This window comes from Stegastes partitus, unplaced genomic scaffold, assembly GCF_000690725.1.
Source record: "Stegastes partitus isolate 25-593 unplaced genomic scaffold, Stegastes_partitus-1.0.2 Scaffold374, whole genome shotgun sequence".
NCBI lineage: Eukaryota > Metazoa > Chordata > Actinopteri > Pomacentridae > Stegastes > Stegastes partitus.
In genome coordinates, this window is record NW_007578105.1 from 384711 (window position 1) to 397210 (window position 12500).

The following is a 12500-nucleotide window of genomic DNA, read 5'->3' on the forward strand; positions in this document are numbered from 1 at the left end:
GATGGAATGTGTTACAACTGGATTTTACCACATAACCCCTCTGAAGACAAGGCTACAAAATACACTGCAGTACTCTGCACAGATAGTCTTGTATTTATATATAGCTTTGCAAGTTGTCAAATTACACATAGGCACACACAAAAAGTACCCTAGCCTTGACTTGAATAGGAGAAAATGGAAATCAAGTGAAGCACCTTCGTACAGTTCTTAAGTGAATGCATTTACTTTTTTTATTTTTATTTATTTTACCACTACCCTGTAAAGGCAGCAATGCCACTGTCCCACTGTAAACAAAATAAACTTTAAATTGGACTTGTTAGTGCCAAATAAAATCAGTCTTATCTAATATCTTTGAGGCCTACAGTGTAAATGACAGTTAACTCGGAATACCAAAAGAATCTTTCACAATAAGTCAAAGTTCCATTTTATTTATGTGCCATATGCCACTAAAAAACCCAAAACATCAAGTTATTAACATTGAAGGCTCAGCCTTGCTTTATAATAAAACAACAAACACAATGTTTTAAAAAACATATCATACACCCGTATATTTACATACATTTCAATAAAGTTTTTTTCAGTAGTAGACCACTCGTAATGTAGACCCCTCCTTTAAAGGCTGCATGTTGCAGTACACAAGCACTTGTGTGGCGTCATGCAACATAAAAGTTCAGTGTTTAACAGTACAACGGCAGTGCACTTTTACAGCAGCAAATTCATCATGTAGTGTCTGTTCACAGTGTTGTCTACTGTGTTCTAACGTCTCTGAATCAACACAGAGATTCATACAAAAACTAGTTTAGTACAAAAGTTTCTCTCGCTGTCTCACACTTACAAACACACACAAACAACAAGCACGCACACAAACACTCACACTGAAGTGCACTCAGACGTTGGTTTGCATCGACATCCAGTTTATCGTCAGTAGTGATCCACTGTAATAATCTTTTCTCTCTCTGTGTTTTTATAAGTTACATTTTTGAATGTGGACGTGGAGCTTTTGAACAGAGGGTTGGTCCCCTGAGAAGAGAAGACAAACAGAAAATAAAACACAAAGACAAGGAGGCTGTTAAAAATATTGCTGCAGATACACTGAGGCTGGGATGTTCTATGCTGTCATTCTAGTCAACAATTTCTAGGAAAACTTCCAAACCAACCATGTACTCGTCTGCTTCTATATATTGCTCCAGTTCCAAGCATCATTTTAATTCTTAGGCCTGTTGCCTTTTCACTTGAACTGGTAATTTCAATAACAAATCACAAATACATGCATTTCATTGTAGAAAAGGCCGCAGACGTTAGAGGAGAGTCTCAATTCGGCCGAAAGACTCAAAGTATGACAATTCCTTTCCTAGATTCCTTGTATCCTCACCCCTTTCTTTCTTTCCCCCCTCTCATCTGTTTACATTTTTCTGTCTGAATATTTTTACCAAACTAAATGTCGAATACATAATTTGGCTTCACAACTCCTAAACTGATCTCAATTAAAAAAACACAGTATGTTTGCAGAACAACTTTAAAGGTCTCTGGCACTGAAGAATAAGCTGTATCAATCCTTTTAACAACTTATTATTCTTACCGACTGCCATTTCGCCTTTGCCCTCTCAGCCTCGAACTTGGCCACCTCTTTTCGATCGTGGACTGACACCAGCACCTTCCACACAGCCAGCAGGATGAGGCCGATGCACACGACAGATAGCGAGACCCCCAGAATAATCATGGGGATGTTGGGAGGCTCCGGGCATCCTGAGACCGAACAGAGGATGAGGTGAGATGAGACTCCCGCAAAAACTTCCTTTTTTGTTTGTATTTGTTTTCCGTGTTGTTGTAAAGCTCACCGTAAATCTGCAGATTGTAGGCAGTGGTCCCCGTCTCATCTTGTAGCACGTGAAATGACATCCAGCACTCATCTTCCATCATGAGCGTGCATGGCATAGAAGGGCTCTTGTCATAATCTGAGAACAACCGCGAACATACATATCCATAAGAAGGCAGAGAATATATCATGTATCATCTTCCCTTTTGACATTGTGCTGAGAATGTAAAAGGATATACTCTTCTCTGTTGTGCTGTCAGTGTGATTTCCATATCAAAGACTACAATCTGGTGTGTGTTCATGTGTGTGGACCACGCCATTGTATTTCACATCTGAAGCCTGAAAATCCTCCGTGATAATCAGATATACCTCTCGGCTTGCACAAGTGCGGCGAGTTTAAAATCAACTCTTCTATAAAGGAAGACCAGGTCCTTTGGCTATTCACATGCACTACAATAGCTGTGCCTGTACAACAAGGTAAATAATATGTTCCCCATTGTCCCGCATTACCCAAAAGGACATGGATGGTGTAGTGTTAGTGTGGGGAGGGGGGGGTACAGACTTCAGAGAGACACCCGAGTCGACAGAGGTCAGCATTCCTCCAAATCACTGACCCAATGCTGAAACTTAGCGTGATTGTGTGTTGATACCCGGATCAAAAACACTGAACTGAGAGGACAAACTCTGGTGACAACAAGCATTTACAGTGCAGGCAGGTGACCATGCAAACAAGTGCATATGTTGGAAAAATGGATGGAGGTTTCCCAGCAAGGAAAAATGCTGATTTAATCCAGTGCATCAAAGCCTGAAACTTCTTTTTTAATTTAATTGTAAGAAGATAGTATGTTTTTACTCTTTGCTAACAAATTTAGAATGAATGAAAACAGAACTCAAAAACAGGTACAAAATATGATTGCTTATGGTATTGCTTTTTCTAAAATTATGAGTTGGAAAAACCACAATTTTTCTTTTAGCCCTGTAACAATATTATATAACTTCTTCAGTTGGGATTACTTACAGGGTGGTTTCATCAACCATACATGCTCAATGCATGTTAAAATATTAGCCATAAATGCAAAAAATGTCATTTAATGTTTTTTTTCTCATAAAGTATGCCTCTGACTGGCACCATATTCAGCATTTTTAAAGCTTCTATTGGTCAAACAGGTCAAAAGATCTGCGTCTTAGAGTGAAAAATAAAGATTTATGGTTGGTGGAATATCGTTATAGAAGTAGTAAAAGACAAAAAAAAAAATGCACCGCCATACAACTGGTTTTTCTATATGTTTTTTGACTGTTTACCTCCACCGATTTAATATGCATGACTAATGAAGGTCAACTTGCATAGACATGAAACCTGCTCGACATCCTGCTTGGTAACCGTTCCCAGCAGAAAAACACTGAGTTTGTTTATCTGCTGTCTGTCATATCATTGTGTCACGGTGGCAGTTGCAAGCAGGGACTGTTTTGTAAATTCCCTCCTGTCAATCTTTTTTTTTTTTTTTAAGTTATTTTTTTGGCCTTTTTGCCTTTATTTGATAGTGCAGTGAGAGAGAGAGACAGGAAAGTGGGAGAGAAGAATAGGGGAAGGACCTGTGGAAAAGGGCCATGAGCAGGATTCGAACTCATGCCCTCCACATCGGGGACTGTAGCCCCTATACATGGGACGCCAGCTCAACCAGGTGAGCCATAGCAGCGCCCCTCCCCGCTGTTAATCTTGACATTCAAGTCATGATGTCAAAACACATTGCACTCCTCAGCTTGTATAAACAGTAACCTAACATGGGAGTTGGTCTTGGGTTTTTTTTTTTTGCATTACAAAAGTCCTTTTTTTTTTTTTTAGCCATTTCTTGACTTGAAGGTTCCAACTTGCACTTGAAAGCACTTTACTATACAGTAAAATTGAAAGAGACACACAGGAGATAGTGTTTGCGTGCGAGTGAGAGAACAAAACGGATGACAACATGTGTTTGGCAGCCATCACTGAATTAGAAAACTTAACTACTGAGCTGAGAGCAAAGCAGCCCTGTTGGTTCTCTGTACATTAGGGAGTCCTTTACCTGCTGTTGTGTTGATGGAAATTTTAGGAATGCTGCACCTCTGATCGCACGACTCAATATCGTCCTTATCTTGAAGATGGCACTCCACACAGGCCCTGGTGTTAAAACACGCAGAAACAGGAGGTCAGGTTTTCCTCTGCGGTGACACGGCAGCCCTTGGGAAGCTAAAGTTTAATGAGGCTTCAGTCACTGACACAGGGTGCACACAGGAATCACAGTGTCGGTCACTTATCAGCCTTTTCCCAAGGCTTCACCCGCTCTCCATCACCAGCCTGCCCTGTAACAGTGGTATCAAATGGCAACAGCCCTGACAGCTGCTTTACAATGGAGGAAAGGAAATCTCTTAGTGCCGTGTTGGGGACATTGGTGTCTTTTGATGTTACATGGAAGGTGTAGACACATGCGAACAAGGGGTCCAGAACCTGATATGCCTGAACTCCAGAGAACAGACGGATCGTGTGGCAGAAGGCGACAACATTTTATATCTCTTTGGTAAAGAAACAGCAATTACAGAGGTAAAGCTGAAAAACATCCTCTAGATTACACCTGTTTTCAGCCGAAAGGAGTGAAGTGTGTTCTCACCTTGCGGAGCTGCAGGCGTCTCCACACGTTGGACACTTCTCACACTTGTCCCCTGATGCTCCAGCTACAGAGCAGACACAGTGGCCGCACTCACATTTCCCCCTGCCACTGCAGAGGATGCCATCCTCCGATGCGCACGCCTCAGTGCTGCTGCTGCAGTTACAATACTCCCCCGTCCAGCCGCTTTCACAGTGACACTCCCCGCAGTCACACACTCCATGACCTGCAAATACAATATCTTTCAACAAAAGAGTCTCACCACGATGTGAATAACTCATACGGATTCATACTGAGTTACTCACCTCCGCAGAGCTCCCCGCGGAAGCGAACACAGGAATAATTGTCACACTCGCAGTATGATCCGTAGATGCGGCCAAAGCTGGATGCGTGACACACACACTGTCCACAGTAGCACTGCCCCTGACCGTTGCATATCTCAGACTCATTGTTTGCCAGGCAATTGCTCAACAAAGCGCTCTCCTCATTGCATTCACACTGTGCTCCCAGGAACCCCGGCTGACACACGCACACGCCGCACTGGAAAGCCCCCTGGCCCTTGGTGCACTGACTGCTGTTTACTTCAGGAGACTGCTGGCACTCGCAGGAGCACAGAGACTCCAGCTCCACCTCCAAGCTGTCCTGTAAGCCCACCGGTTTGAGGGAGAAGTGCCGGATCCCTGACAGGCATCCTGGAAGCTCCACGGACACATTGAACACAACCTGAAGAGTAGAGAAGAGAAAACTCAGGAAAAAAGCAACCATGAACAGAGGGTTATAAGTTTGCCTGTGAAATCTCTATGCTGCAGAGATTTAAACCAAGTAAATGAGCTCCTCTGATGCACTGGATTATACAGTGCATGCACTGATCAACAGCAGAGTGGCGCAGCGGAAGCGTGCTGGGCCCATAACCCAGAGGTCGATGGATCGAAACCATCCTCTGCTATGTCAGCATGTTTTGGGAATGTTGTTGAGGAGAACATATTTTAGAATTGACAACAAATTCTAGCTGGGCAGGTGCCGTAAAACCCTAAATCCACATGTATTAATACATACACCTCTGATAATATTCCCAACAAATCACAACTTAATCCAATTTGTGTAACACTGGCTAAAAACTACAGTGCAAAGTCAATGGTTTTGGCCTTTTTCATAGATTCTATTGGCAGCAAGACAGATATTCAAGACTTCCATCAACTTTTTTACTACGAAAACAATCCAGTTAAGTGAAAATTAAAATTAGTGCTACAACTTGTGACTGTTTCCATTGTTGATTAACTCGTAGATTATTTTCTTAATAAATGAATTCATTTATATTTCTACATATTATATTGATAATTAATTTGAAAATAGAAAAAAAAGAAAGAAAAAGAAGTTCCAATAGCCCAAGGTCGTCAAATTGCTCGTTTTATCTCATCAAACTTCACAACAGAAAAACATTTACTTTCCTGTTCTATAAATACAATAATCTAAGACAGAAAAAACAGCCAATCCTCATCATTGGGAAGTTGTGACAAGAAAATATTTGATAATATTGCATGAAAAATGACTAAAACGATGAATCAATTATCAACTATCCAACTATATTTCTTACATTTTACTATCTTTATTAATCAACTAATTGCTGCATCTCCAGATAAAATAGAGAGAAAAGACACCTTCATGTGCTGAGGTTCATAGGGAGAAAATGGCCTAAAAGTTGCATTGACAAACACAATTAGTCAACAGACTATGACTAAAGGTTGCATTAAATTTAGCAGACTCGCAGCTAAGAACAGGTTCAATAAAATCCACGTTTACTGACTCATTGTTCTGAGGCTGCTTTGTATTCTCTAATTTAGAGTTTTAGCTTGGCAAAATTAAAGCGTCAACTGTTGCTGGATTTTAAATCTCACTCTGGTCTGGTGATAATAGTAAAGAGAGTTATTCTATATTAAAACTTTCTCAGTTGTATCTCATCCATAAAGCCCTCGGCTGCTTGGCCTTGCAGTTTGAAAGGTGGTTACATTTGGGGATGCCTTTTGAGACGTACATTAAGAAAAGATTTGGTTTAAAGGTAAACTTTCATGTATGAATTGAATATCGTTGATGAACATTGCTATAGTGTGACTATTACATCTGTTTTTCAATTCAATGTATTTTTATGTATAGCGCAGTTTACAACAACACGTCGTCTCACAGCACTGAACATAGTGGTAGTGAAGGTGAAGGTGAAGACCTCACGATTTTTGAGCAGCATAAACCAAATGTAACAGATGCAGGAGAACACAAATGACATGTATTTGCATTTCTGAAGAGGTTGCTGTCAGTTTTAACACTGTTTTCAAAATTCTGTTACTAGTTTTTAAAGCACTGCAAGATCCTACACTAACTTACTTTTCTAGTTTACTCTAAATGCCTGTAATGTATGTAGTAAATTCTCTCTTTTAATTTATCTAAAGTGCAGGACAAAAAAAATAGTGAGGCACCGTTTAGCGTTTATGTTTTCAGCAGAAAGAACAGCCTGTCTGTAAGGATCTATGAGCCGGAATGGGTTTTTTGAAAAGTTTTTATTGTTTGTATTTTCTTTTACTTTAATAATTTGTGTTCACAATTTAATCTCCATATAATATCTATATCCCTATGCTTTTTTCAATATTTGGGGTCTAGAATTGTTTTCCTGTCTGTTCACTGTCTTATCTGTCTCATTAGTTTGTCAGTTGCCTCTTTGAACTGCACTTCCCTTTGTGAGTCACAAACAAAGAAGAAAGCAATTTAAAGCTGAAACAACTGACCGTCTCTCCCGGTTTGATGCTGGAGCAGCGTTTTAGATCAGGGAGGACAGTCCCATTTGGGCAGATTGTTGTGAAGGACATCTGCAGCTCCTCTGTGTCTCCGAGGGCCTCGAGTTCAATCTCTGAACGCAGTTCCTGGAAAACAGTTCATATAGACTATGTTACAGCAGGCTGCATGGAAAAGCAACACAGCTTGTTACTGAACAGAAGGTTTTTCTCTTCAAAACTCACAAAGACCTAACTATCAAATGTAGACATATAGTGACCTGTGTTATCATGAAGTGGGATTTCCAAGGCTCTGCAATTATACTTTCACCCTGCGCTGACCTGTAACGTGCCGACACCGTTTGAAACCTCCTATCTAATTCTCTCTTTTTGGGTGAGTCATCGTCCCAGGTGTGCTGGGCTGCACAAAGCACCTGAGGAAAGAGTGACAGCTAACCTCAGCTGGAGAAAAGACTGTATTTGACTGACTAATGAACTCTGTGACAGAGTGTCTGGGTGCTAACACAGGGTTAACTGTGTGTTCCCTGTAGGCCTGCAATTGTACTTCAGTGTTGCTAAGGTGGAGAAAAAAAAACAGGAGCATTTATGGGATACACCCAACTGAACATAGATTATGTAGCTAAAACAGATTCAAGCAGTGTTATTCAGTAAATATGCTGCAGCATAGTCAAAGTGGGGTGGTTTGAATATCTATCCACAAAACTTTAAGCCAAAATTGCAGGTAAGTATAAATACTAATCATCTGTGTAGCATCACTAAATATCCTCCTGTTTGTGTTGCATTTCCTCAAAGCACCACATCTACAATCAGTGTGATAACAGGGACTCCTCTCTTGGTGTGGTTTACGTGGCAGAGACTAAATGTGGGTGTGAAAGACGTAACTGATGAAGTAATTAGAGGACTGCACCCCCACCGACAGTCACCGCTGCCTGGGGGGGGGATTCTAAAGAAACAACGCAGTGCAAGAGAGAGACGTACAGAGATCGACGAAGACAGAAAGAGATAGAGAGTGAGGAAGAAAGAGTAAGTCAGAGGCAGAGAGGCGAGGAGATCAAACAGATGGGACAAGCAGGGACTTGCTGTCAAACATGCTGATGCAAAGGAACCGGGTGGCAGAGGGAAAAATGTGAAAGGGGGAAGAATGAAAGAGGAAAAGCAAGAGAACGAGGGAGAATGTAGAAAGTAGAGATACTGTCTATTGGCTGTCATGTGTGAATGATTAAGTACAGAAGCTTAGCTCATGCAAGCTCTATGTTCATCTGTATGTGTTTGTGGCTCAAGCATAAAGCATTTTGTCAAAGAAACTTCACCAAAAGCACAAAGTTCCTTTTTTCTTTTCACTGTTTTTACAATGGCAGGTGTTTTCTGGCTTATTTCTCGTGACTGATGCCGGCACACTCGGCCTACCGGCACATCCAGATCGGCGAAGACTGTTTATTTACTTTGTATGCTGTTACAATCAGCTCCAGGATGTTCCGCGAATCTGTCGCCAGCACTCCAACTGTGGCGCCAGGTATGAGATTTGCATAGTTCTGAGTGGAAAAGAAAACAAACTGATAAACAGCAAAGTCACTGTTATAAATATGGGCAGACTTGGCTCACAGTCCCAAATACAAAGAAAAGTGAAGAAAAAAAGTGGTGAAGAAAAGCAGACTAGTTCTAACAGGTTTGAATGCAGCTCAATAGATAAATATGCTAACATCGGTAAACTCCCACAAATTCTGGCACATTTTTTGTTGTTTTCTAGTCGGGACTTCAACAACAACTTTATAGGAAGGAGGAGTTACCTTGTAGTTGTGCTTCTGCTGTTCTGTCACTGCAAATATCAGCAAGATGTTGTTCTCCACCACCTTATCAACCAGCTGACCGAGAGTTGGATACTCCTGAAAGACACAAAAAGCAAAGATCATCAGTGGTTTCAATGAAGAAAATGGAAAACCTTTTACTGCACAATGTAAACTATATGATAACCTCAAAGGGTTTACCTGCACTGTGGACATGGAGTATTCATTGTTGGCATCCAGGTGACACTGCCCGTCATTGGGAATCACAATTCCGGCCATCTTACTGTCCATCCCAAAGTGTGAGTCCTCATCACTGACAAACACCAGCAATCGCATCGAGTCATTCCTCCAACCGATCTTGTCCTATCAGGAGACAAACGATTGCACTGACTGATCAAAACGTAAAGTTCACAAGGCAGAATCACAAACTAACATCTAAGGTTACAGCTTTTCGAATATACAAAAGCTAAATCTTACCCCACAAACTGCTGCTTGCATGACGGCATCAAACCCGCACTCGGGATCATCAACATTTGCAGATACTTGTTGCATGGCGATTATCTCGTTGAATTTTTCAATGCTGCTCGTCAGGGACAATACGTGTTTGTAGCCAAACGCTGGCAGGCAGGTTACGCCAACCTCACTGTAGCACACCAGAAAAAAACAAAAACAAGCATTTGAAAAGTAAGATTCTCTGAGGAACCACGTGACATTACTCAAATTTCCAGCCTCAGAGCAAGAGGATGTTGTTGAAACCTCTGGTCATGTTTTCATGTTTACTGTGTTACCTGCAGGGGTTGGCCAGCTCTTCTTCTGTGATCTTGATGAACGGCAGCACAGGCTTCTCCACAAAAGAGCCAAAGCCCATTCGAAATTTGCTGGTGAGGTGGGCCATCTCTTTAGACAGAGTGGAGCCCAAGTCTTTGATCATCTCCAGATCATCATACATGGACGCTGACAGGTCCATCAGGTAGTAGATGTCCACAGGATAGTCCTCTGTGTGCTGAACCTTAACCTGGAAAGTCACCTGGCTGCCTGTGAAAAATAGGACAAATCACTTTGTTTCTGCCTGATAATGAGGAACCACATCTGGAAGAAGATCAACGATTTGAAATAGTTTGGACTCCATACCAGGTCGCAGCTTGAGGGCAATTTTCTGCGGGGAGATCTGAGTGCTGTTGGCATTGACCGTCTTCTTCCCAAGTGGCTGATCCTGGAGGATTTGTTCTTTGGAGACGGGGAACTCGAGCTGGCCTCTTGCGCATCCCTTTTCTAGTAAGATATCCAGTGTGTCACATCTTTCGGTGACTGAAAACCAGTCTGTGAAATTCTGAGATGCGAAGGAAAAATCGAGCTGTTTACAAGTGGAACTCTGAGATTGTTTTACAGCATGCCATAAAGCGTATCTGCATTTGACCCACTCCTGCAAAAATGACATATTGCTAATCTGTGCCCTAAAATCCTATATTTTTGAATGCATGACAGTCATGTGTTTACATGTCGTGGTTTCGTACATGCAATCCCTGGTTGCTTACCTCCTGCGTGCACCAGGCACAGTGAGGACTGAGCCGCAGACACTGGTCACAAGTCACAGCGCTGCCAGCTGAACATGATCCTGCTGCACACATGAACCCAGAGCACAGTTACAGTGTACTTGTAAACACCGACCAGAGTTTGCTGATAATTCAAAAGTCTCTCCAGAGAGGAAGTAAAACATTTTTGACTCAGTGATTTATTAATTAACATGTATAACTATGTTCATTATCATGAAAAAGTGCAGTAAACCCAATACATTTGATTAAACCCGTTTTTCAAAATAAAATACGGTAACAAGTGAATGCCAACACAGCATTGATGACTTGCTCTTGAGTGATTCATACTCTTAGTTTGCACATTACAAAACGTGCGCTCCTTGATTTTTCTTTTCTTTTTTTTTTTTTTTTTTTTAAACCGAACAAACGTGCAGCTTACCCTCCACGGTGTTGATCCAGTACCGGAGAATCAGGCTCAGCAGTATAAGCCCCATTAGTCCGTGAGGTTACTGGTCGGGAAGAAAGAGAAAAAAGAAGAATATTTCAAGTTCTTTTCATATTTGCAGGAGGTAAACATATCCAGCGGCATGCCTCCTCTCCACAGCCGAGAACAGACGAGAGAGGAGAGCGCTGCCGTGCCGCATTACCTGGATGGAGGAGGAGGAGGAGGAGGAAGAGGAAGAGGAGGTGAGGCTGCCTTTACCTGCACTGCCTTTTATGTCCACATCCGTCCAGGTGAGCCGGAGCGAGGCGGTCACAAGAGGAAATCAAACCCATGCATGCAGATTTTTGTGTGTCATGTTTACTCAGAATGAATCAGGTGTTGCTGCTGCATGCATGACTGTAACAGAGTATGTCAATATAGGGGGGATTTTAGATAAACAGTATAAAGCATATAAGGTCTGTGTGGATTCTCAGTCATCCAGGTCATTATAATCTATCCTAAGCCTATTCACCCTATTCAGGGCTTTTGGGGTCTTTTGGATCCCAGGCCATTTGGTTTAGGTGACAGGTATATTTTTTTATTTTTGAAGATTTTTATATATTTTTTATATATATAAAAAGAGGGACATTTATCATGCATTTGGAACCAAAAATATATCAACTTATCAGAAAACTTATTTAGCATAACATAAAAGACTAGAATGAATACCAACAAATATTTTGCGCACATTCTTTACGTAGAAAGACCTTCTAGGTATGGCAACATGAGTCCTGAATAGGGTTAAGGAAAAAAAAACATTTACATTTATTCCTCTAGATTACAGACAGATTGTTTCATTTTTTCAGCTACATGTAGATTACAGTTAGAAATGTTCTACTACTGCTACTATACGCTACTCAATGGTAAAGAGTAATGTTAGAGAGCAAGCTGGTGTTTTCCTCTCTGGAGTATGACCTGAATAAAAGCAACATGTTGTTTGGGCTCTCCGTCTCCTTCAGATGTCAACAGGTTGTTATCAGTTCAATCAAAACAATATAACATCAGGGGATTTCATTTCAACTGGGGAAATTATTTGATATTTCACAAACAACAAAGCCAAAGTTATAGAGAAAAGTAATGTGTATATAAATGTACATGTGTAGAAGATGTTTTCGTATTTTCCACCCTTTGGCCCTTCAGTTTTATTTTGTGATCCTTTAAAGGGACCTAACCTCCAGGTTTGGAACCACTGGACTAAACTACCCAGCTGTACAGGTATATAAAATAGCTCCATCTCCAGCAGGTGTAAAATGCTGGTTTTACACAGTAACATATCAGCAATCTTAACATTTAACACTATATCTGCGTCGTCTTGAGTAATCTACTTCTGTACATGCTGCTGTTGTGTAGTTTGACTAAAGTAGAATTTGAATGAATACATTATTATTGTAGTGGTACTTTTACTTCAGTTAACGATCTGGGTGCTTCACCCTCCACTGTATTGATTTGTCTATATTAGACAGAT

The 12500-nt window shown here is 41.2% G+C and overlaps 1 protein-coding gene and 1 non-coding gene across 4 annotated transcripts in view; one reads left to right on the top strand and one right to left on the bottom strand.

Moving 5' to 3' along the window:
• Window positions 1–400: 400 nt before the first annotated feature.
• The window catches only part of itgb6 (integrin, beta 6), a 14119-nt gene continuing 2019 nt past the window's right edge, over window positions 401–12500 (bottom strand). Inside the window, exons 2-16 of one of the 3 annotated variants that reach the window (XM_008284825.1) lie at window positions 10991–11060; window positions 10555–10634; window positions 10151–10349; window positions 9808–10054; window positions 9497–9662; window positions 9221–9382; window positions 9023–9118; window positions 8678–8767; window positions 7230–7364; window positions 4761–5178; window positions 4459–4681; window positions 3877–3971; window positions 1839–1955; window positions 1580–1746; window positions 401–1020 (exon numbers count right to left, since the gene is read on the bottom strand). In XM_008284825.1, the coding sequence (XP_008283047.1) occupies window positions 922–1020; window positions 1580–1746; window positions 1839–1955; window positions 3877–3971; window positions 4459–4681; window positions 4761–5178; window positions 7230–7364; window positions 8678–8767; window positions 9023–9118; window positions 9221–9382; window positions 9497–9662; window positions 9808–10054; window positions 10151–10349; window positions 10555–10634; window positions 10991–11045 (2349 nt within the window). In that variant the 5' untranslated portion in view covers window positions 11046–11060 and the 3' untranslated portion in view covers window positions 401–921. Of the gene's footprint in view, window positions 1021–1579; window positions 1747–1838; window positions 1956–3876; window positions 3972–4458; window positions 4682–4760; window positions 5179–7229; window positions 7365–8677; window positions 8768–9022; window positions 9119–9220; window positions 9383–9496; window positions 9663–9807; window positions 10055–10150; window positions 10350–10554; window positions 10638–10990; window positions 11208–12500 lie in introns of those variants that run through there. The other 2 variants (XM_008284824.1, XM_008284823.1) reach the window with 2 other exon arrangements.
• On the top strand, window positions 5330–5401 carry trnam-cau (transfer RNA methionine (anticodon CAU)). Its single transcript has one exon. It is a non-coding gene; the product is annotated as a tRNA-Met (tRNA).